The sequence below is a fragment of the Myxine glutinosa genome, chromosome 10 (genome assembly GCF_964187855.1).
Source record: "Myxine glutinosa chromosome 10, kmMyxGlut1.1, whole genome shotgun sequence".
Lineage (NCBI taxonomy): Eukaryota > Metazoa > Chordata > Myxini > Myxiniformes > Myxinidae > Myxine > Myxine glutinosa.
Genome location: NC_136270.1, coordinates 119,586,845 through 119,611,827, shown reverse-complemented (window position 1 = coordinate 119,611,827; position 24,983 = coordinate 119,586,845). Strand labels below are relative to the sequence as shown.

The window sequence follows — 24,983 nt, the reverse complement described above, 5'->3', positions numbered from 1 at the left end:
CGCATCCTTCCCGCCCGGAGATCCCACCTCATCCGTCCAGCCATCCACCTCCTGCCATTCGTTCCTGCCTTCATCCATCATGTGAGTCTGCCCGTTTGTCCGTCCTTCATGTTGTCTTGGGGTTTATTAAGTAAGTCTGTATAAGTTAATATTTGCACTGTGTCTCCTTGCTTCTTTCTGTCCAGTTATTTTCGTATCTTTCTTTCTCCTTGGTTCTTTTGATGATTTGTATATAATTAGTAATAAATCCTGTTATTCCCTACTTTGTCTTCTTCTTCTTCATGCTCGTTCGATCGCTTTAGAGGTTTCCAAATTGAGTGTACGTGGCGTGATTCGGCCGACGCACATGAATCGGGTTTAGTCTTGGATAAACGGCTCACGCCGCAGTTCGCTTCGCTCGGCGCAAACAATTTATTACGCTGCGGCCGTGAGCGGGAGTATTTCCTCGCGTGCCGGGAGGCGCTGGTAATTAGGTCATAGGACGGTTAGGCCTAATACCCTACCCAGCGTCGTCCGGGCGTGGCGTCATACCCCCGGGACCACGTCGGTCAGTCATAAGACGAGGGGATTAATCCCCCCTCGATAAGGGGGAAGAGGCCGACGTTGGGTTCCGCAACAATATGATGCTGGGGCGTTACCCCATAATGGAGAACAGTACTCCATTGAGCAACAGATGGAGGTCTTTTATTATATGTATATATATATATATATATATATATATATATATATATATATATATATATGTATATGTATATATGTATATGTATATATATATATATATGTATATGTATATATATATATATGTATATGTATATATATATATATATGTATATGTATATATATATATATATATATGTATATATATATATATATATGTATATGTATATATATATGTATATGTATATATATATGTATATATATATGTATATATATATGTATATGTATATGTATATATATATGTATATGTATATATATATATGTATATATATATATGTATATGTATATATGTATATATATATGTATATATGTATATATATATGTATATATATATGTATATATGTATATATATATGTATATGTATATATATATATGTATATGTATATATATATGTATATATATATGTATATGTATATATATATGTATATATATATGTATATGTATATGTATATGTATATATATATATGTATATATATATGTATATGTATATGTATATGTATATATATATGTATATATATATATGTATATGTATATATATATATGTATATATATATGTATATGTATATATATATATATGTATATATATATATATATTGTTACAGATCGCGGTTTAGATGTTATGATGACCGAGCGGTGGTGTATTACCGCGACCGTTACAGGATCCCTGACTCACCCGATTCACCCAGGACTTTGGCCGGATCGCACCGCAGCTGCTCAATGAGGGGAAAAGACTAAAACGACGAATGCAAAGAGGAAAAGGAATAAAACGAATAGACGGACAGAAGAGTAATTGGATTTATTATTTACACAAGCAAAAAGGAGCAATCAAGGTTTATTTACAACACATAAGACGCAGGTGACACAGTGCAAATTTTAGCTTACCTACAGACTTAATTAAATACCCAGGGACAGAACAAACAAAACAAACTCACGTACACAAGAAGGGTGGAAAGGCAGGAGGTGGATGGCTGGAGGGAGAGGGAGGTCCAAGGGGGTCCTGCAGCTCAACCGGCGCGTTTAGCAGCCGCCGTTCCTTTTCGGTCCTGCTCCAAACCGCCGTTCAGGCCCCCTTTGGCTGTTGGGTGTTCTTGCTGCTGCAGCCTCCGCTGCGTTCCCAGGACTTGTCTGACTCGTTGGTCCACACCCTCAACTCTTTCTTGGTCCCTCACTCTTTACCACCGACTCCTCACCGCAACCAACGCAACCACTTGACCACCACCTCTACTGACTGACTCTTCACCACTCTCCACTTGACGACCGACTCTCAACCAACTCAGACCAACTCACCACTCACTTCCGTTCGCGCCTTTTATAGCGCCTCCAGCGATTACGCCGCCGGCGTTTTGGACACGCCCATCGGGGTGCTCACCTCGGCCCTGGTTGGTCGCGCGACCCTCGGGCTCCGCCCTGGATGACGACGGGCGGGCACGCCCCTCTTCCCCTCTATGACGAGGTGGAGACACGCCTTTCTTCCCCGACTCGAGCCTCGTGGTCAATAGCGGTTATTGGAGGGGAGGTGATTGGGAATCGAGGGCTCAGCAATGACGAAAGGGGATGTGATAGGAAATGGAGATTTTGGGGATGGGAAGGAAAGGGGATCTATTCTCTTTCACTGGTGCAATGGAGTACTTCAATTAATGGGAGACACAGCCTTACTCTAAAACACAGAATAAGAGATAACTATCAACAGGGGTATTCTATTATTTGGCTGACGTGTATGCTTGTGGACTAATTATGGGATGCCCTTTCACCTTTACACAGCTCCGGAGGTAGGGGGGCGCAGAATAAACAATAATAATAATAATACAGCACACAATCAAAAAATATACAGTCCTCATCTCTGCAACAATATATATACAGTGGTACCTCGGCTTACGAGTTTAATCCGTTCCGTGACGGAGCTCGTAAGCCAAATCGCTCGTAAGTCAAAGCAAATTTTCCCATTCAAATGCATTGAAATGCTATTAATCCGTTCCAGCCTCAAAAAAAAAACACCAATTTTTTTTGTTAGGTGCTTTTAAATAACAAAAATGTACTTTATAAATAACAAATAATGTATAAACAAGCACGACCTCGTATATACTGTACATAATACAAGAGAATGTAAAGAAATAAACTGGACCTCTATCCATGAAGATATGGAGAAGTTGTTGTTTGTGTGGTTGAAGGAGAAGCAGCTCGCAGGAGATACCGTGACCGAGAGCATCATGTGTTTGAAAAGATTGAAACTCGGATATCGAGCACGGACCACGAGGTGTTTTTTCTTTTTTCTTAATCTCGGTTTCAGTGAACTTTTGCTCTGTGCTCACGTGTACTGTACCTGTACCTGTAATGGTACGTCAGAGGATGGCACCTGTTGTCATCATATTAAGTGCAAGATGTTCTGCATCGTAAGTTGGTACACCGTGGTCTTTCGGCGGTGTTTAAGCCGGCCGTCTTGGCTTCTGTCACCATTGGCATTGAGTCTTTCGATGTAGGTAGGTCGTTGTGTGCCGGTGCCTTGGCCGAATTCCTTCATTGCTGTATATATATTGTATACAGAATCGAGGCTCATGTAAGAACTAACACATTGAACATGAAAACATGCACAGACACATAAAACATGCAATGAAGGGAGCGGGAGACAAGAGGGGGAGAGAGACGGAAGCACACAAGCACAACAACAGTAGAGAACACTGACGTCGGTAGATCTGTGGAAGGAGGAGGGTGGGGGGAGGAGGGAGGGGTACACAACTAGGAATATCACGACTAGGAATTTCAGCAAATAAGTTGGGGATTGAAGGAGGTGGATTTGGGATGTTTTAACGGGGGTAGAAAAGATCAAGGTTTTGCATGGGGGAAGATAAGAGATGGTGGTGAACAGATGTTTTAAAGACCTGGAGGGAGGAGGCGGATTGAAGAGTGTGGGAGATGGTTCCAGAGGTGAGAGGAATGAAAGAGTGAAGGTGAGCAGAGAGTCTTGATTTTGGTAGTTACCCAGAAGAGAGTTGCTGGCAGATCTTGTGCATCCTGAAGGAATATTTGGGGGACAGAGCACAGATAGAGCAGGGGGAGCAAGGCCAGAGAGGAGTCGATAGAAGCAGAAAGACCACCTGCAGAGAGAGAAAGAGAGACCCTCAGAATCGGCTTTGTCACAGGAGATTCCAATGATTCTGAATGCTTTGGTTTCAACAGCATGAAGCCGAGGTAGGTGTGAGGCGGGAGAGCTGTATTCAATTGAGCTGTGGATGAAAGCCTGGTATGTGGTGAGGAGCTCAGAAGTGCCCAGAAAGGACTTCACATGACGGATGATGCCCAGTCGGTGGCCAGCTTGGAAATGTGGTTTTCCCAGGAAAGATCATGGCAGATAGTGAGACTCAAAAGCTTGAGTGATAGAACTTCTTCAAGAGGATTGTTGAGTAAGTAGATGGGAGTAGAGTCCCTGTATAAAGAGAGTTGCGCCATGCGCTGACCCGAGATTTCTGGTCACGTGATTTCGTGGCGCCATTTTGTGTCTAACTTCACCGTGCGTGAACGTCAGCTTGGTACGGGAATGTTGTTTATTGCCAAACAAAATGACTGGTTGTTCTGCTTTTGGTTGTTCAAACCAATCTGGGAAATATAAGATGTATAGATTTCCAAGTGATAAAGTCAGAAGACAAATTTGGGAAGCGAAAGTCAGACGAAAGAGCTGGAAAGCGATCGACTCCTCGAGACTCTGCCAGGTAGGCCCACGCCGCTTGATGATCGATGTTCAAAAGCAATTCTATCTGCTCGGTTTTTTTTTGGTTGTCTGTCGGTTGAAACCCCTTTTAAAGGGAAGTGATTTGTGTTTGTTTATAATCTTCAAGGAGCTGACCAAAAATGCATTTCCGTGGGAAGAACCCTGCTCAATTTTTTTCGGGTAGTCCTAGCGGACCGCATATTGTCATTGATTGATGAAATGTCCCGGTACAGTGACATTGCCTGGTCTGCGGTTGGGTAGTCTGCGGGCAATGTCACTGTACTTTTTCAGAGGGAATTAATTTTGATTTTATAGGGGTGGGAAACCCATGGTCCGTTTTGTTTTCAGTTGTCTGTCCGTCCATTCAAAACTTATTCCGAGGCAAGTTATTTTTTTGGTTTAAAATCTTTAGCCTAATCGGCAATCATAAAAGCAATTTTAGGGGGGGACCTGCTCAATTTTTTTGCGGGTTGTGCAGCCATCCATACGTCCAAAATTTGACGAGTTATTGTTTGCTTTGTACAGTGCTCATGCGTCTTGTGGCATATTTGCTCAAATATTTCCCACCCCGGGATTTATGGCCAAATTGTAGTGATGGAAGATTTTGCACATTGGACAATCCCTATATATTTAACCTGGTGACAGCTATCGTTCCCAAAACATACAATATTTCTAGGTGATTAATGCAGTAAAACAGGTGTATTTGTGTACCCACATTTAAAACTGGCTCAACTTTCAAAAGCTGTTATCCCTGTTTGATATCAATATACATGTGGTCGATAGAGCTAGCGATTTGTCTGGCCATCTTCCGGAAGATTGTCCATGTGATTTTCTGTTGTGGAAGTACTAGTACATGACAGCTCATTAAAATTATTATTAATAATTTAATTATTAATTTAATAATTAATTTTTAATTATTAATTAAATTAAATTTGGATATTAATTAAATAAAATTAATTATTAATTAAATTTAAAAAATATTGGATATGCCCACACTCCTTTCTAAAAGTTATTAAAATTCAGAGAACGACAGCATTGGTTTGTCTTACTTATAATGTTAGCTCTTATATGCAGTGTTGGCTTGTAATATGCATTGCCATACCACTTTTAATATCACCACACAGCTCTTTTTCATGGCAATAGCTGAGTTTTTGACAAAACAAATATCACCTGTATGTAATAATAAGACTAAATATGTGTTGTAAAATTTTTTTTAGCAGGTTTAGAATATATCACCCCATATCGCGAATGTACATGTATATCTAATCCGACACACTTAGACACAAAATGGCGTCCAAATTTGAGTTGACACAACTCTCTATATACAGGGACTCTAGATGGGAGCATTGTCCAGATGGTCTTTATGGAGAGATAAAGTGAGAGTGTGAGATTTGTCAGGATTGAAAGACATGTTCCAATTGTTTGACCAGTTTGTGATATTGTCCAGGTCTGCAGAGAGGGAAGAGGCTGCTGCCAGCCGATCTGAGAGTTGAGATATGGAGCAGCAGAGAGTGGAGTCATCAGCAAAGAGATAGAGAGGATTTTCCAGAGAGTCGGAGAGATCATTAATGAAGACCAGAAAAAGCACAGGGCCCAGAACACTGCCTTGGGGAACTCCAGCCTGAATAGGAAGGGGCAATGAGAGAAATCCATTCAGGGCCACATGTTGACTATGACTAGAGAGGAAATCTGCAAGCCATGTGTGGAGGTTTCCATGGATACCATAGGAGGAGAGTTTGGTGAGCAGGGCGGGGTGCCAGACAGTATTGAAGGCATGAGATATGTCCAGGGAGACGGCTCTGATTTCCTGTTTGGCATTGAGGACCTCCATCCATTGTTGAGACAGCAGAAGCAGCATGTCCAGAAATAGAATGACCTGGTCTGAATCCAAATTGATGATCAGAGATCAAGCCATTAGAGAAGAGGAAGGATTTGATGTCAGAAGCGATGATGGATTCCATGACCTTGCTGAGTCTTGGAGAATGTGAGTAGCTCTGATTGCCCAAGGCAAGACTTTGATCGTCGGAGGGTGTCCAGTATGTGGCTGACTTTGGCGGCCAGCTTCGCTATGTGGTCGGCCCAAGAAAGGTCATGACTGATTGCGAGTCCTAGAAAGTCAAGAGATTGAACCTCTTTCAGTGGCTGACCATGGAATTGGATAGGTTGGCATCATTTGACGCTTCTTCTGAAGCTCTAGGTTGAAACTGATATTTCCATCATTTATGGACATGTTCCATCTTTTATACCAGTGTCTAATAATTTCCAGATGGAGAGAGAGGGAGATGGACATAGCTGCCATCTGCCACACAGAGTCTGCCACACACGGAGTGATGACTATCTGACAGTGTGGTTGCGTTCAAATAAATACATTTTAAAATATTTTCAGTTGTTGCTAAGGGATGCAGTAGAGCACGTGGGGAACCCTTTAAAATGACTGTTTCTGTATTTGAATAACAGCTCTATTTCAGGTGGTAAGCAAAATGTGCATACTGGTTTATGTGAGTGTAATATGCAAGGTTAGGTGTGCATTATTTGCTGGTAATGCAGGGGAGGGAGTGTGGGGAGAGGGAACGCAAATTCTTTATGTAAATGTCTCGTGTAGCGCCGCCTCTAGGTAGGAGAAGGTATTACAAGTCCCCGGGCTTTATGGTATAGTGTTCCTATCCCCACGTTTTCCAGTCCAGTGAGGTGTTTTAAATTATACGCAGTAGGTAAGCATGTTTTTGCTTCATGCATGTAACCTGGGTTATTTGTTTTATTTCGGAAGCGATCGAGGGAGCTGTCAGTTGCCCATGCACCTCCCAAATAAAGGTATGTGTCAGAAGAACGTGTTACATGCTTGGGCCAAAATCGCCTGTTGGGCAGGTACTCTGCTGGTTTATAGTAATACATGGAAGCCTATATTAAGGAGGGTAAGCATCTATCGGTTAATAGACAAGTAGAGAGTTCAAACATGAGATTGCATTTCTGGGCTGACTGAATACGGACAATGTTAACCCACTGTCAAGTGGAGAGGCTTCAAGATCGGAGCCACGGGTTTGAGTGGCTTAGAGCAGAAAGAGTTGAAACTTGAAAATTCAATGAAGTTCTCAAATAAAAATTAATCCAAGTGTAAAAGCGTTGGTCATGTTAATGAAACATTTTGCTGCCTGAGGTGTATTACTCCATGATATAATGTTTAAAATGTATATACTGTATATTTCAATATGATTGTGAGTGAAATAAATAATTGTGGACAGCACCAGTTTGTATCCGACCTAACGCTAAGCTCTGTCCCTGTGCAGTCGAGACTCTACTGACCGAGTTTCCGGCTCCAAAACAGCTGCTTAATGAACTGATTCAACAAGGACTTGGAAGCACGATAGCAAAGCAGCAGTTTTCCTATCAAGTGCTGGACGGCACCTTAAAGGTACCTGTTGCGTGAAAGCTCATCTGAGTTTCATTTCAATTGGGAAAGTGAAATAAATAAATTGTGTCCAAACTCTGACGTATGCATTTAAAATGTCAAAGCGCACCATCCCACTTTCCTGTTTAATTTGTCGTTGCAGGATAATGTTCGAATGCCGTTAAAAATAAGAGGTTTAGCAGTTTTTACTGAATCCATAATTCTTTGAACCCGAGTCAAATAAGTTTTTACTTCTTACATCTGCCATCGAAGGTGCTTATTTATTTATGGTTTAAAAAAAAAAATTTTAGGAGGTTATTTTTTCGCCCTTGTTTGACTGTAACAGGATATCTCCAACAATTGTTGACGGATTCGGATGAAACTTGGTGGACAAGTTAGGTGTGTGACAAGGACGAATTAGTTACATTTTGGTGAAGAAACGGATCTGGATACGATAATTTCTTCAGTGATTCTTCACCATTGAGAGATAGGGCCAAAAACGATATACAGCATAATATCTCAAAAAGTTATGAACAGATTCGGACGAAACTTGTACAGGTCAGTTATGTGACCTGGAAGAATTGATTAGATTTTGGTGAAGATCTGGATTTGGATATGAGAACGTTTTTTGAGTGATTCGTCACCATTGAGAGATGGAACCAAAAACAATATATAGCACGATATCTCAAAAAGTTGTGGATGGATTTGGACGAAACTTGGTGGACAGGTTGAGTGTGGGACAAGAACAAGCCGATTCAATTTGGTTGAGGTTTGGATTCATATCCATCCACATCAGTGGGACACAAAAGGTAAACTGTTCAACCTGGTGGAGGTATGTGCGCTACTGAATATTTTAGTATGAATATCTTATCAAAACCTTCGTTCATGTGAACAAAACCGCACATGACAAAGCTGAATGCCTCATCTCTGTGTTTGACTCAAAATCTAATTTCCTTTCACAAAGCCCGAAACAAATGTGTTTCCACCCTCAGGAGAGCCAGGAAACAATATATCTCCACTCTCAAGACTGAACTCTCAAACCTGTCTCCCTCTTCCAAACCTGGTGGCATCTTGTCAAATCTGTTTCTGGTGTTTGTTCCCTTTCCATCCCCTCCCTTACCTCAAACGGCTACACAGCTGACACCACACGTGAAAAAGACGAATGCCTCAACTCTGTTTGCCTCAAAATATTGTGTCCCAAACCCATCTCTCTCTGTACCCACCTTACCCAGTCGAACCCAGCTGCTCCTAGACTCTGTGCCCTTCTCTCCTGACAAGGTGGAGAAGTTTCTGTCAAACCTCGACTATGATTCTGCAACTGGCCCAAACAGCATCAGCCCACGGGTCCTAAAATCCTGCTCTGCCACTTTCACACCCTCTCTCTATTCCCTTCACCCTCTTTTTTTGCTCAAGGTCATCTGCCATCATTTTTGAAATCGGCCAATATTACCGCTTAACACAAAAAATGTGCAAAAACAGATCCTTGCAACTACAGACCAATCAGCCTGCTCCCAATTATCAGCAAAGTCATGGAATCCATCATTGCTTCAGATATCAAATCGTTCCTCTTCTCCAATGGCTTGATCTCAATGTGTGGCTTTGAATGGATTTCTCTCATCTCCCCTTCCTGTTCAGGCTGGAGTTCCCCAAGACAGTGTTCTGGGCCCTGTGCTTTTTCTGGTCTTCATCAATGATCTCTCCGACTCTCTGGAAAATTCTCGCGATCTCTTTGCTGATGACTCCACTCTCTGCTGCTCCATATCCCAACCCTCAGATTGGCATGCAGCAGCCTCTTCACTCTCTGCAGACCTGGACAAAATCAGACTGGGCAAACAACTGGAACATGTCTTTCAATCCTGACAAATCTCACACTCTCACTATGTCTCTCCATAAAGACCGTCTGGACAACCCTCCCATATACTTTCTCAACAATCCTCTCCAAGAAGTTCTGTCACTCAAGCTTTTGGGTCTCGCTATCTGCCATGATCTTTCCTGGGAAAACCACATTTCCAAGCTGGCCTCCAACGCCAGTCGCCGACTGGGCATCCTCGAAGTCCTTCCTTGGCACACCTGAGCTCCTCACCACATACAAGGCTTTCATCCGCAGCTCATTGGAATACTGCTCTCCCTTCTGGGCCTTACACCTACAGTCACGTGAAAAAGTAAGTACACCCCATGTAAAGTTTTGACTTTTTCAACATATTCCAACATACAGCTATTTGATCTTCATTTCAGCAATATTGATAGATAAAGGTGATATAATATAACAAACTAGCAGAAGTACCCGGCATTGCCGGGCGGGGGAGGGGTTTTGGGGAGGGGAGGGGGAAGGGGGGGAGGGGAGTAGAGGGGGGGGAGGAGAGTGGGGGGGAGAGGAGGGGAATGGGGGGGGGAGGGGAGGAGGGGGAGGGGGAGGGGAGGACGGAGGGGGGGAGGGAAGGGGAGGGCCAGTCAACAATGACGTTGCAGTTCTCATGGTAGGAGAGCAGCACAACAATCGCGACATCGTCCTGCATCTTCGCAACAACAGCACGAAGCGGATTTTGGAGACTCGCCAATCCTGTGACGCCCTCCAGTACCGGCGTTGCCGGGCGGGGGAAGGGAGACCCGTACATTCCCAACCCGTACATTCGCCCTCTCGACTCAAGCTCACTCGGACAAAAGCCTCGCACAAATTACACCGTGAAGGCCCAATGGCCATGTCTATGCCACAAATGAAGTATGTGAGCGAGTCGGGTGCACTGAATTGAAAATATATAGAACGCTCATACTCCGTGAAAAGTGTAGCCGCCGTGTCGCCATCTTGGTTAGCACGACTCGACCAACTCGCTTCGCGGATCTCGTTTGTTTTGAACGTGTCCCAGATTTTAAAAGCCAGACAACTGTTAAAATGCTATTTTGTGCGGCAATAAACTGCTCCAATCGGTTACGGAAAGGTTGTGGAAGGACGTTTCACAGCTGTTTCAAAGACATTTAATTCATATCGCACAAAATCGACAAAAATCGACACAAAACACGATCGCACAAAAGGTAAAAAAACGCAATCGCTTTTCGCTCTGAATTACGTGCAAACGCGTGATGGAAATCACCATCGCCCAGCATCGAGTGCCAACCAAGATGGTGCCCGGTAGCTGCATCTCCACCGATGTGGTGTGAATGGCAATGTCATTCTATATATTTTCAGGTCAGTGGTCTGGCGGCGGGGATGGAACATCACGTGATCGCTCTGAGCGAATCAGCGAGCTGCTCTGGCACCGGCTGAGATTCCGTGTATAATGTTCCTCGCTGAAATGCGCTGAGGTAAATATGAATAAAAAATATGGATCTCGTCAAATATTTTGAGGTAGGCCATGTTCGTCCCAGGCTCAATGGCCATGTCTATGCCAAATATCAAGCACGTGAGCCTCTCCGTTTAGGAGTCTATCGGTAACATTACACACACACACACACACACACACACACACACACACACACACACAAACTGTGTTTTATATATATATAGATATCATGAAACATTTACATTTTGTAGTCCATTGTATAATTTAAATAAACATAAAGGCAAATTTCGCATGTGGAAAAAGTAAGTACACCCCTACATGTATCATGACTTCAAATGATCCACCATGCGGTAACCTGGGTTGCCCCGTGATTTTAAATCATTTTACATAATTAATCTATTTTGGGGGGAGTGTAACCCGGGTTTGCGTGATAGGAAAATCGTTTGTGACACAAAGCACCTCTGGAATTAGAGGATGCTTGAGGATAATGTGAGGCCATCTGTCGGAAAGTTTAAGCTCAACCGAAGGTGGACCTTGCAACATGACAATGACCCTAAACATGACAGTAAATCCACCAAGGAATGGCTAAAAAGAAAGAAATGGAGGGTTCTGGAATGGCCAAGTCAAAGCCCGGATCTAAATCCCATCGAGATGTTGTGGGGGGATTTGAAACGAGCTGTGCATGCAAGAAACCTCTCAAACATCACACAGCTGAAATAATTCTGCATGGAGGAGTGGGCAAAAATTTCTCCCAGTCGATGTCAGAGACTGGTAGACAGTTGTAAGAAACGCCAACTTGAGGTTGTTTCTGCCAAAGGGGGCAATACCACCTATTAGAGCCAAGGGTGTACTTACTTTTTCCACAGAAGGAAATGGCATCTCTGTTAATTTTTTGTTGAATAAATTATTGCAAAGTCCATTTTTCATTGTTTTTTGTTCAATTAGATCACCTTTATCTTTCGATACTGTTTAAATACAACAACAACAACAACATGCATTTTAAAGGCCATTTTCCCTGCTAGAGCGGGGGTTAGCCTTGCGGTCCCCATGACAATCTTCTCCATTTTGCCCTATTTTCTGCATCTCTCCTTGTTAACCCCCTTGCCCGCATTTCTTCTTCCACCATCTTTAGCCAAGTCTTTCTCGGTCTTCCCCGTCCTCTACTTCCTTCTACATTCATTTCCATCACTCTTCTCAACCAGTCACTTTCATCCTTCCTCAACACATGACCAAACCATCTCAACCTGTTCCTCTTCACAGCATCAATCACAGGCTCTATTCCCATCATCTTTCGCAATTCATCATTTGTTTAAATGAAGATCAAATATTGATATGTCCACATATGTTAAAAAGATTTTAAAACATTTCATGGGGTGTCCTTACTTTTTCCACATGCGAAATTTGCATTTATGTTTATTTAAATTATACAAGAGACTACAAAATGTAAATGTTTCATGATATTTGTTGTATTATATCACCTTTATCTATCAATATTGTTGAAATGAAGATCAAATAGCTGTATGTTGAAAAAGTCAAAACTTTACATGGGGTGTACTTACTTTTTCACGTGACGGAAGCTCGGCTTCACGCTGTTGAAACCAAAGCTTTCAGAATCATTGGAATCTCCCGCGATGAAGCCGATTGTGAGGGCCTTTCACTCATTCACCGCAGGCAGGTAGGTGGTCTTTCTGTCTTCTACCGACTCCTCTCCGGCCTTGCTCCCCCAGCTGTATCTGTGCTCTGTCCAAATATTCCTGCAGGTCGCACAAGATCTGCCAGCAACCCTCTTCTGGTGAAATTGCCAAAATCAAGACTCTGCTCACCTTCACTCTTTCATTCCCCTTTTCTCCCGCTTCTGGAACAAACTCCCTCACTCTCTTCAATCCCACTCCTCCCTCCAGGTCTTTAAAACAGCTGTTCACCACCATCTCTTATCTTCCCCCATCCAAATCCTTGATCTTTTCTACCCCTGTCAATTCACTGCAGATCCACTTTTTTGATATACCAACTTATTTCCTGGAAGTCCTAGCGGTGTCCATGTGTTTTATACCTCTCCCACCTCCCCCCCCCCCCTTCCCATGCCTCCTCCCACCAAGCCCTCTCCCTCCCCCAGATCTCCCAATGTCCCTGTTCTCTGCTGTTGTACTTGTGTGCTTCCCTCTCTCTCCCCATCTTGTCTCCCACTCCCTTTATTGTATGTTTTGTGTGTCCGTTTAGATTTTTGTTTTTTGTGATTAATGTTCGCTCTTACACGAGCCTTGATCTTGTATACAAAAAAAAAAAAAAAAAAAAATCCGGTTTTAATAACAAAGATTTCTCGAGACACCTTCCTTGTTTGGGTTTACAACCTTGTATGCACACGCTATCTTAATGTGGCTTCGGGTGGAATACTCGTACAAACCTGAAAGGTACTGGATATTTTTCCTTTTTGACTCATTGCGCTGAAATGTTCCATTAAACTCGCGAGCGCTCAAAGTAAAACTAGAGCGAAGTCGATGGCATGACATCACAAGTCCCCAAGCTTCCCACCTAAAGCATAGTTTAAAGATGGCAAAAAGTTTCACCAGGAATGACTCAATATTAAATCTCATGTGCTTCTTTCTGTTGTGGACAGCGTTGTTTACTACACGTGTCCTGGCCTGCAGACCTGTGGGTGGAGGGACGTGGTCTGCGTAAGGTGCAGGCGGAGCGCCATGCTGCAGCATTAGCTTGTCAGCGCCTCAAGGTATCGATTAGGCCTTGAAACATGTCCAAGATTTGATGCCTGTTTCATTGAAACCATGCAGCATTTTTCTGCTGAACACGAAGCTTATTTTAGTAAAAGTTTATTAACGCAGAAGCTGGTAGTCGGTAGAGCCGACATTTCGGCAAGAATCCACTCGCCATGTTCATGGCAGATGTTGAAATGAAGAAGCTTGAAAGTCATCAACCATGGGGAGAAGTGTGAAAAATTGCTCTGCTTACCAATCTGGGCATCCCGTGACGGTTGCAGACGAACGACGTGGGAGAGCTGTACCTTGGCCTCGTCCCACATCCATGACAGAGTTAATCGCAAACCGCCCCTTTTGTTGAGAGATGGTGATTCAACTCTTTCCCAAATAGATTCCTTTACACAACGAGCAAACTACTTTTTTTTTTCTCACTTTGCTCGTGGTGTAAAGAAATCTATTTGGGAAAGAGTCGACTCGCCATCTCTCAATAAAAGTGGCGGTTTGCGATTTAATCAGTCACGGACGTGGGACAAGGCTATTACATCTCTCCCACGTCGTCTGCAATCGTCACGGGATGCTCTGATTGGTCAACAGACCAATTCATCAGAGCATCGGTGACACGAGACTATTTTCAAGCTTCTTCTTCACTTCGACATCTGCCATGAACAAGGCGAGTGGATTCTCACCAAATCGTCAGCTCTACCGACTTTTGCAAGTCCAGATTTTGCATTTGTAAACCTTTACTGATTTAATTGAAATGGACGAATCATAACAACCTGCATCGAACTAAGCTTCTTTTGTTTTGCTCACCTGAGATTTATTCAGATCACTTTCATCTTATCTAATTTAGCATCTTGTCATGAGGGTGATTATTGGATTGAGCTGATTGAAAGATCCCCTGGTTTAGTTCTCTCTGTTCTTTGGATTGTTGTTTCAGAATCTTGGTTTCATTGGAAAGGACAATGAACCATTAAAGCCAATGAATTGTGGACTTCTGAGGAAAGCGGGTCAGACTGGTATCCCGATGATACTGTGGCCATCTTCAGGAGTTACCAACGCAATACGAATTGCTCAGAGCCATAGCCATGTTGGCAGTTTACAGTTATTGGCCTCTGTGTGGAACTGTTCCAATGGAAGAGCTTTGGGAAGTCGCAGCAGCAATTGGAGGTCTGAGAAAGGAGGTGATAGGGGAGGGGTTAATGAAGGGTTTGGGTCAAAAGATGGGAGCGATGACCATAATGGCCAATCGGGTGGAGACGACATGGGTGGCTGGTGGAGTACTTTGGGAGAGTTCACGAAGCAGATGGACAAGGGGGCAAAGATTGACGACCGGGCCAAAAGGCCGGCTTCACAGTGGAATCGGGTGATTGAGGCGAGATCTCGCAGGAAGAGTCGATTCGTCAGCCACGCAAGGAAACCCCCATCCATGGCGAACAGCATGGTGGTGGAACCATTTGAAAGCAGCTTAACCAATGTGGGGAAGAGTGGTATAACCAAACCATCTGCAAGGTTAGTCATTTGCACACAAGCTTGTTCTTATATGTTCTTTTCTTATTGACCCTCCGAAATCCCACTCTGAGTGGTCATTATTTCATTTCGTGTTGGTGCTTGGGTGTGATTAAAGATTACCTTTGTACAGCAAAAAAATAGCAAAACTTTCTAAGTTAGCAATGATTTAAGAGCTGTTGTTATTTACTGCACGGAGCTATTGTAACCAAATAGCAAATTTCATGTTTAATGTTTTTGTTTTTATTCTCACTATGCAAACACTACATTAAAACAAGAAGTGTTTAACTATATTGGACTGATATTATTAGCCCTCATAGGACGTATGGATTTGGTCTCCATCCGTGCGTCCGCAACCATATCTCGGGGATGTTTGGACCGATTTTGTTCAAACATGGCACAAGCACAGCACATGGCGGCCTATACGTGCACTTCACTTTGTTTTGTGATTGATCAAAGATGGCCGACTGTAGACTGGTGGCCATTTTAGTTGTAAAAACACCTGACGTTGACCCCGTCCTCAACTATTTCTCGGACATGCATTCACCGATCTTGTTAAAACTTCGCACACAGATAATGAATGTTTGGTTACATATGCATGTCGTTATTTTTCGAGATCAGATCTGAGATGGCCGACTGGTGGCCATTTTGTTACTTAAACGTGTCCCCATCCATTCATTGGACATGCATCGCCTGATTTTCTTCAAATTTGGCACAAAGACAACACATGAGTATGCATATTGTTATGTCTGGCGGGGTCGTGATATGTAGAGCAGATAGATCTGAATAGGTAACGTGCTTCGTCTGTCGCGGTAAGGAAAACTACCTGTAATAAGTTCATGTGTAGGCGTTTTGTCGGGTAAGGAGTATACTTGTGAATCTACCAGGAGGTTCATGTGTTAATTAGAGGTAGGGATTAAAGAGTAGCGCCCCTGTGTGTGTGTGTCCTCACCTGGTTAGCCAAACCTTTGTCCCTTTTGGCACCGCAACCACATAGACATTCCGATAGGTCCTTAGTGCAACACTAAATAACGCTCTTCCCTGACATGACTGAAAGAGAACCGGCAAAAGGAAACCAGGCCGGGACCCCGCCGAGGATGGCCGCCGCCATTTACACATCCGACAGGCCTATCCACCTCAATTGCCACGTGTTATGGCCACACCACAGGCCTGTGATTCAGTGGAGGCCACTGATTGGGTGGCGCGCCAAGGCTGACGTCACCGCCGTGGATTTATATAAGGGGCGGGAGAACTTTTCGTGAGTGAGTTGGTTCGAGAGAGAGACGAGGGAGTTGTTGGTTCGAGAGTGAGTTGCGCGGCAGTTGGTCGAGTTGGGAAAAAGAGATCGGCGAGTGCCAAACGCGAGTCTGAGTTGGTTCAGAGCAGTTGCGCGGCAGTTGGTTCAGAGCAGTTGCTTCTGGCAGTGGACTTGCGCTCTCTTCCACCCTTTGTCGTTCTGTGTTCGTGCTCGAGTTGAGGGTCGACCTTGTGTGGAGCTCGCTGGCCTGCATTGGACGCGTGGTGCCTGGTGCACGGACCTCGTGGGCGGCGAGAGGATCGGAGCTTGGAACGGGGCCTACCTCGTGTGCGGGCGATCGGCGCTTGTGGAGCTTGGAGCGAGGCCTCGTGTGTGCATCGGGGCCGAGCGGGGCTGTGTTACACGCAAGACTACAGACAGATAAGACTGCACACTACATTACCTTTCCCAATTACACGACAAACGTGTTCTTTTTATTAATTTATATTCCCTCGTCTCGTTTCTGAAATCTGTCGAGTGGGGACATCCCGATTAGGATATTTGTTCCCGGCGCGTGCTTTTTCCTGTCCTTGCCTTTTTCCTTTTAATAAACCCTTGTATTATTTTGCATCCCCTGTTACATCTGTGCCCGCTTGAGTTAATCCCCTTACAGGACCGGAACTACGTCGGTGCGCTGAAGGTAAGCTTTTGCCGCAGCCTCCATTTTCCTTCTTCCTCCCGCGCAACATATAGCCGAATCCGTGTTTGGGTAGTTGCCTCCGAATAAGACCGTTTAGGCTATCCGCGACTTTGGTGTTAACCGGAGTTGCGCGACAATATGCAGAAGATTTTGTTTTGACATCCGACCAAAGATGGCCGACTGACAGCCTTTAACTCCATACAGCAAAATTACTAAAACCACGGCGGGGGGCTATGGCTATATATATATATATATATATATATATATATATATATATATATATATATATATATATATATATATATATATATATTGTTACAGACACGACTTTGATGTTAAGGTGGGCCGAGCGGAATGGCCGTCGTGTCCGCACAAATTACCCGATTGTACTCGAACGTTGACGAAGCCGCGCCACGCTGGCTCAATAAGGAAAAAGAAGACACACGGCTGAATTATAATGACAGACACCAGGGATACGGTTCTCAAGACCTCCGGAGGAGATTATATTCGTGCGGAAGGTCAGATTACAGGGACGAGAGGTACAACATAGAAAGACAAGCACTTAGACACAATCTTATATTATTCCCCAACAGACGACAGGCAAACGGGACAAGGCTGACTCACACGGGGGTTGATGGAAAGGACAGCGGGTATCGATGGCTCAAGGTGCACTCTTGGCTCAAGGACAGGGTCGACCCGGTCCGGTCCAGAGATGCGGAAGGTTGCACAGCGCTCGAGGTGGTAACGTTCTTTTACAGGCGGGTTCTCTTCCTCTCAGCGGTCGTAGGCAACGTTCTTTCTCCAGCTGGGGGCGCATCTCTCGTCACATCCGGCGCGGGGCCGCGTATATCCGGCGGGGAGTGACACGCCCTCGGCTCGTTAGCGCCGCCCCAGATGGAATCGGTCCGCCCTTCTGATTGGGTGCGGGGGGTTACCAGGCTCCGCCCTTGAGGAGGAGCTGACAGCCAGCCCCTCCGTGGTAACCCCGTGGAGCGCGTGGTCAATGGCGCTAATCGAGCCGGTGTGAGGACGCATCCTCCCCCGCTCCGCCGCCATCTCCTCTGTTGTTGTTGTAATTGTTGGGGAAGAAGATGGAAGGAGGTATGGGAAAGGTCCTAAACTCACTACTGATGCCATATAATCACATTCTGGTGCAACGAAGAGTCATAATTAATGGAGACGAGGCCTTAACTGACATAGAATAAGAATAACTAGGAAGATGTCCGAAAGTTGTCTACGTGTGGTGCGGTGGACCTGGGCACGACATTTAATGGGGGAATAAGGGGAAGGTCGGCTCTACTGATTGTTATTTACATGCAATGGGACTAGGGAATGGGGGAGTGGGGAAAGTTGGGGAGTATTGGAGAAAATAGGGGAATATTTACAAGCGGATATGGAGGCCAAATTCCATATTCGCAACAATATATATATATATATATATATATACACTAGCTGAGGTACCCGGCTTCGCCCGGGTTGAATAAGAATAATACAAATATATGATGAAAAGAACATGTATATTTTAGAGCAATATCACAGTACATTTCCTACATGACGTTTTATCAATTTTCAATTTCTCAAAACCTCTTGGTATACAACATTTCTGGTTTTCTTACTTGGTGCCAAGACATAAAGATTGCTTGGTTTTCCAAACCTCGAGCAGCCCACGTACAGCTGGCCATGGGAAGTACCCGGCATTGCCGGGCGGGGGAAGGGAGAAGAGGGTGGGGAGGGGAGAGAGAGGGTGGGGAGGGGAGAAGAGGGTGGGGAGGGGAGAAGAGGGTGGGGAGGGGAGAAGAGGGTGGGGAGGGGAGAAGAGGGTGGGGAGGGGAGAAGAGGGGGGGTGGGGAGAAGAGGGGGGGGTGGGGAGAAGAGGGGGGTGGGGAGAAGAGGGGGGGTGGGGAGAAGAGGGGGGGAGGGGAGAAGAGGGGGGGAGGGGAGAAGAGGAGGGAGGGGGAGGAGGAGAGGGGAGAAGAGGAGGGAGGAGGAGAAGAGGAGGGAGGGGGAGAGGGGAGGGGAGGGGGATGGGGGGAGGGAGGTGAGGGGGAGGGGGGAGGAAAGGGGGAGGGGGGAGTGGAGGGGAAGGGGGGAGGTGGGTGAGAGGGGAGGGGGGAGGGGAGGGGGAGGGGCGAACGGCTAGCTTGGCAAGCGATAGCAGGCTTTTTACTTTTATTTTTACCTCAATGAGGGCTATATATATAGTCCGTGCTTGGAGCCTTCAAGTTCAACATAAAGTTTTTTAATGAAAAATAATGCAGATGTATAACAATCCACCAATGCAAGTTCAGAAATGAATGCAGATCCTTTACTTTGCGATACAAACGCAATTCCCGCCATTTCCACTCACGATCGAGGCCTCCACAGTGACCGCGCCTCTTCTTCCTCCTACAACTTCGTCTCACTTCTTTCACTCAAAATGCACGAAATTCTGCCGCATGAAATTATGTAGAGGCCTCGTCGGGGGGATATAAGGTAGATAAGGAAGGCGTTGTAACAGAAGAATCAAAATAAAAGTGGAAGAACATAAGGAAATCGGAGCTATTCTGGACCCACAGCCAAACCCGACAAACCATTGCAATACACCCCGAACGTCTAGCGCCGCCACAAACTACACCATGGAATTGCAGCTGGCACGGTTTTTTTAAACCATTGATATTAAAATAAAACGTAGCCTAAAACCACCAGGATTTTATGCTGATTCCGAATCTGTGTCTAAAACTTTTCTCCGATGTGTAATTCTTGAGTTATAAGCGGACATCCAGCACACACACACACACACACACACACACACACACACACACACACACACACACACACACACACACACACACACACACACACACACACACACTCCTCCTTTATATATAGAGATATATATATATATATCTTCTTGTTTAATAAAGAGCAGGGTTTGTTTTTGGAGCCATCCTTCAGCCATGTGAGGATATCTATTGCTGAAGTGACCAATTAGGAAGTACTTTGTCTCTGCAAAAAAATATTGTTTTTACCCGTGCGCACACGAAGTGCAAAGTGGGGTTAAGTAATCTGTTTACTATCTATCTGTCCTGTTTACAAATATCAGTTTATGATTGAGGAACAACTATTTCAATTGAATGTTATATTTTGAACATGAATCGGAAAAGAAACGTACAGTTTAACAATAATTAGGCTCTGAATTCGTCCTGATTGCACATGCGCAGAGAGGAGCGAGATAATTTATTTACTTTATCTGACTGCTTGGCAGTCAAAGAAAATAGAAAATCATTCCAAACGGGGAACTTACTGTTTTTAAGGAAATCCTAAAGGATACAAGCAGGAGGCGTAAATAACTAATATAATGTGTCTTACGTGTTCCTCCCAAAACTCTGGTTACGGTGCACCTCAGAGTCTCGAGAAGGAACACGGCAGAAAGATTTGTTATTTTGAGTGTTCTAATAAACCATGGTAAAACCACACCGATGCAATTGTAGAACAAAACAAGTAATTGTATTAAGAACTCTCACATACACAATAATAACACTCTTAAAGAAAGTACAATGAAAATATCACTTGCATCAAATGAACAATACATATGATGGTACCATCATTCCCCAATGCTCTCAAAGCAATGAATTAATGACACGCCAAATGTGAGTGGAATGTAACATTAACCCCAAAGTCTGTGCACTACTCTCCACGTTGTTTGAAGCCGTGCAGAACGATGAGAACAGGCAGGTATCGCCACGACGGCGGACGAGGAGTTACGAGGTGAGAGGTCGATATGGGAATTTAGCCGATATGGGAACCAACGGCATTCCACACGATTATGTAGATATGGGAATCCCAATGACAAAACAAGATGCACCAAGCGGACAGTCTCTTCGAGGACAAAATGGCGTATAGGCCGGTAATGGAGGTGCTTGCTCCCTCCAACAATAACTCACACTTGGTGATAGAACCTGAGATGCAGGTTGAATTGCCATCGCAATATGTGACGATGTCGCGGGCAATCCCTCCCACGGGAAGCCTCAACTAATTTGCGACCAATATCAAAAAAGTCCACTCGCAGCCTCGATGTGATTCACAGCTGTCTCCTCCTCTCTCTACCCATCTCGATCTCTCTTCTTCCGGTCTCTTTGCCGTGTTTTCCTTTTTCCTTTACAAACATTTATTTTTGCCTTTTACTAAAGTCATCTCCATTTCACACACAAATCTTAACAACAATATTACCTGAAACTAAAAATCCTACAAGTATATAATAACAACAAAGGCGGAAGTGGCGGATCCGTAACACGTGTTAGATAAGGTGGTGTAAAAGCCACTGCTTCAATGGTGGTAAACTTGCGGGAAAAAAAATACATTTCTACAACCTTTTAAATCTTTTATTTCATTTGAATTATTTACTTGATAACTGCAGAACACAAATCGCTTTCCTGGTAATTTCAAAACCCTTCCGTTTAGCAGTACTTGGACAAAATATTGCAGCATTTTATTTCGTCCTGACCAATCAGGTTTGCTGCTCATAAACCCTGCCCATGTCCTCGTTTCCCAAAACATATTGGGGTAAGGTGTTCTGTGAACTCTAGTTGTTTATTCGATTTTGCAAGTATATTTTTTGGTTTTGTATGTTATTCTGTCTGTCTGTCTGTTTGTCTGTCTGTTAAACACCTACAAGTCACAATTTGAAACCAATATTCACGAAACTTCACCAGATAGAGTTCGTCATAAGGAAGAAGCCTATTGATTTTGAGGTCAAAGGTCAAACTTCCAAAATCATCAATTTTCATCTGAATGACTTGAAAATTAAACGGCAATTGCATCGTGCCTCATTGAATTGTGAAAACAACGATTTTTAAGGTCAAAAGGTCAAGATCAAAGGTCATCTCAAGGTCATACTTCTAATATCAATTTTCATCTGAAAAATCAATTATGATCCGATTGACCCAAGCATTGATTAAGATCGTCAATTTTTATCTTGATGAAATGGACAATTTGATGTATCCATGGCAACTTTTTTTTATTTTGGGGAGGGGTGGATTTTGCAAGTATCATGCTCTACATGACGTCTTCTTGTTTGTTTATTAGCCAATTAACCTGGCTTGTAGTTATTAGAGTTTGTGGATTATGTTTGGCTGCAAATATTCTAGGTCTGACCAGACTGGAGGTCTGGACAATGTGGCTGCCATCAGTGCACTGGCCAGGTTCCCACAGCCGAAGCAGCTTCTGAACAATGTGCTGCAAACTGCCACTGGTAACCCAGCATCCAAGGTGAGATGGCCTTGTGCATTAGTAAAAGGTGTCTGCTTTTCATGGAGGCTGGAAGGTCAATGGGCAGACAATATGGGCGAGGGTAACTGGTGAACTCGGGACAAAGGTGAATACAAGTGGGGTAGGAAAGAAGGGGTAAAATTGTTAAGATGAATTGTAGGTGGGGATGAGAGGAGATTGAAGGATGTGGTGGACTGTGTGGAAGAACAAGACAGGGTAGACGTTGGGTGATGGTTCTACAAATTAACTAAAAGGGGGCGATGACGTTTGAGATGCCAGCAAAAAGCATTGATTTGAAGATTTAATCAAGGAATGTGTTATTGGATGCACACCTGTTGCAGCTTAGGAAGGCCAAAAATCAGAATGCCCTTGGGGAAAAGCCAGATGAGGGTTGTTTGGGGAACTGAATGGAGAGAGACTAAAGGGTAGGGTGAGGAAGAGATGGACGGAGGGAGAAATTGGGGGTGGAAGGAAAGGAAAGGGAGAGGAAGGGAGGGAAGAATACGGAAGAGAGGAGTTGTGTGTGTGTGTGTGTGTGTGTGTTTAGGAAAATAATAATAAGAAAAACAACTTTTGCCACTTCAAACACCTGAGGATGCTTTGACAACAACCTGGCAGTGAACTGTGCACATATCCATTCTCAGACGTGACAAGTTTCTGCTTGTTATTTGATTTTTGCCTGATGCACCTCAGAAATCATTCAATGAAAACTTATCAGAGCTTGAAGATTTAGAGGTTCTTTTTCCTGCTCTTTGCCATTTCCATATTGCTTGGTGCAGCACGCGTGACGTATGACGCTGCACGTGAACTGTGACCCTGGAATCCTCAGCAAATGGTATGAAGATTTTGAAAGGAGGAATTAAATATATTCTGGCATGAATATACAGTCACGTGAAAAAGTAAGTACACCCCATGTAAAGTTTTGACTTTTTCAACATATTTCAACATACAGCTATTTGATCTTCATTTCAACAATATTGATAGATAAAGGTGATATAATATAACAAATATCATGAAACATTTACATTTTGTAGTCCATTGTAGAATTTAAATAAACACAAATGCAAATTTCGCATGTGGAAAAAGTAAGTACACCCCTACATTTATCACTACTTCAAATACCTAAAATTAGAATCAGGTGCACCAGCTCAGGTGCAAATGATTAGAACATCGTCAGAGAGGATCTTGGAGGAACCTGTCTTATTTAAACCTCAGACATTTAGTTTGGTTTGCTCTTTGTTGTTGAAGTGTGCGGCGTCACCATGCCTTTGATCAAAAGAGCTCTCTGAGGCCTTCAGAAAGAAGGTTATAGATGCCTACAAGTCTGGGAAGGGATTTTAAAAGATCTCCAAACAATTTGAAATCAATCATTCGACTGTCCGGAAGATCATCTACAAGTGGAGAAGATTCCAAACAACTGCCAACTTGTTCAGGCCAGGCCGCCCCAGCAAATTCAGCCCGAGAGCAGACCGCAAGATGCTGAAAGAAGTCTCTAAGAACCCCAGAATGTCATCACGGGACCGACAGCAGGTAGCACTTGCCACTGTTGATGTCAAAGTGCACGAGTCTACCATTAGAAAGAGGCTGCACAAATTCTGATCTGCATGGGAGGTGTGCCAGGAGGAAACCTTTGCTGTCCAGAAAGAACATCAGGGAAAGACTAAAGTTTGCCAATGAACACCTTGGCAAAGACCAGCACTTCTGGAACAATGTGCTCTGGACAGATATAGCTATTTAGGATATAGATAGATAGACAGACATGATAGGATATAGAGCAAAGGTAGAGCTATTTGGCCACAGTACCAGAAGACATGTTTGGCGAAGACCAAAGACAGCATTTGACCACAAGAACCTGATACCAACTGTAAAGCATGGTGGTGGAAATATTATGGTTTGGGGCAGCTTTGCTGCATCAGGGCCTGGGCAGCTCACCGTCATATAATCCACTATGAATTCTTCATTGTACCAGAGGGTGCTTGAGGATAATGTGAGGCCATCTGTCGGAAAGTTGAAGCTCACCCGAAGGTGGACCTTGCAACATGACGATGACTCTAAACATACCAGCAAATCCACCAAGGAATGGCTGAAAAGAAAGAAATGGACGGTTCTGGAATGGCGGAGTCAAAGCCCAGATCTAAATCCCATCGAGATGTTGTGGGGGGATTTGAAACGAGCTGTGCATGCAGGAAACCCCTCAAACATCGCACAGCTGAAAGAATTCTGCATGGAGGAGTGGGCAAAAATTTCTCCCAGTCAATGTCAGAGACAGGTAGACAGTTATAAGAAATGCCTACTTGAGGTTGTTTCTGCCAAAGGGGGCAATACCACCTATTCGAGCCAAGGGTGTACTTACTTTTTCCACATGCGAAATTTGCGTTTGTTTGTTTAAATTATACAATGGACTACAAAATGTAAATGTTTCATGATATTTGTTATATTATATCACCTTTATCTATCAATATTTTTTTTTTATATACATTTTTCCATCAGCTTCTCTAT

The 24,983-nt window shown here is 43.8% G+C and overlaps 1 protein-coding gene across 1 annotated transcript in view; it reads left to right on the top strand.

Annotated features, from left to right (window-relative positions):
- DHX30 (DExH-box helicase 30) overlaps nt 1–24,983 on the top strand; it is a 177,319-nt gene that overhangs the window by 39,713 nt on the left and 112,623 nt on the right. The window contains exons 3-6 of the mRNA XM_068126198.2: nt 7,705–7,829; nt 13,698–13,808; nt 14,732–15,303; nt 22,364–22,484. Of these exons, the coding sequence (XP_067982299.1) occupies nt 14,774–15,303; nt 22,364–22,484 (651 nt within the window). The 5' untranslated portion in view covers nt 7,705–7,829; nt 13,698–13,808; nt 14,732–14,773. The remainder of the gene's footprint in view (nt 1–7,704; nt 7,830–13,697; nt 13,809–14,731; nt 15,304–22,363; nt 22,485–24,983) is intronic.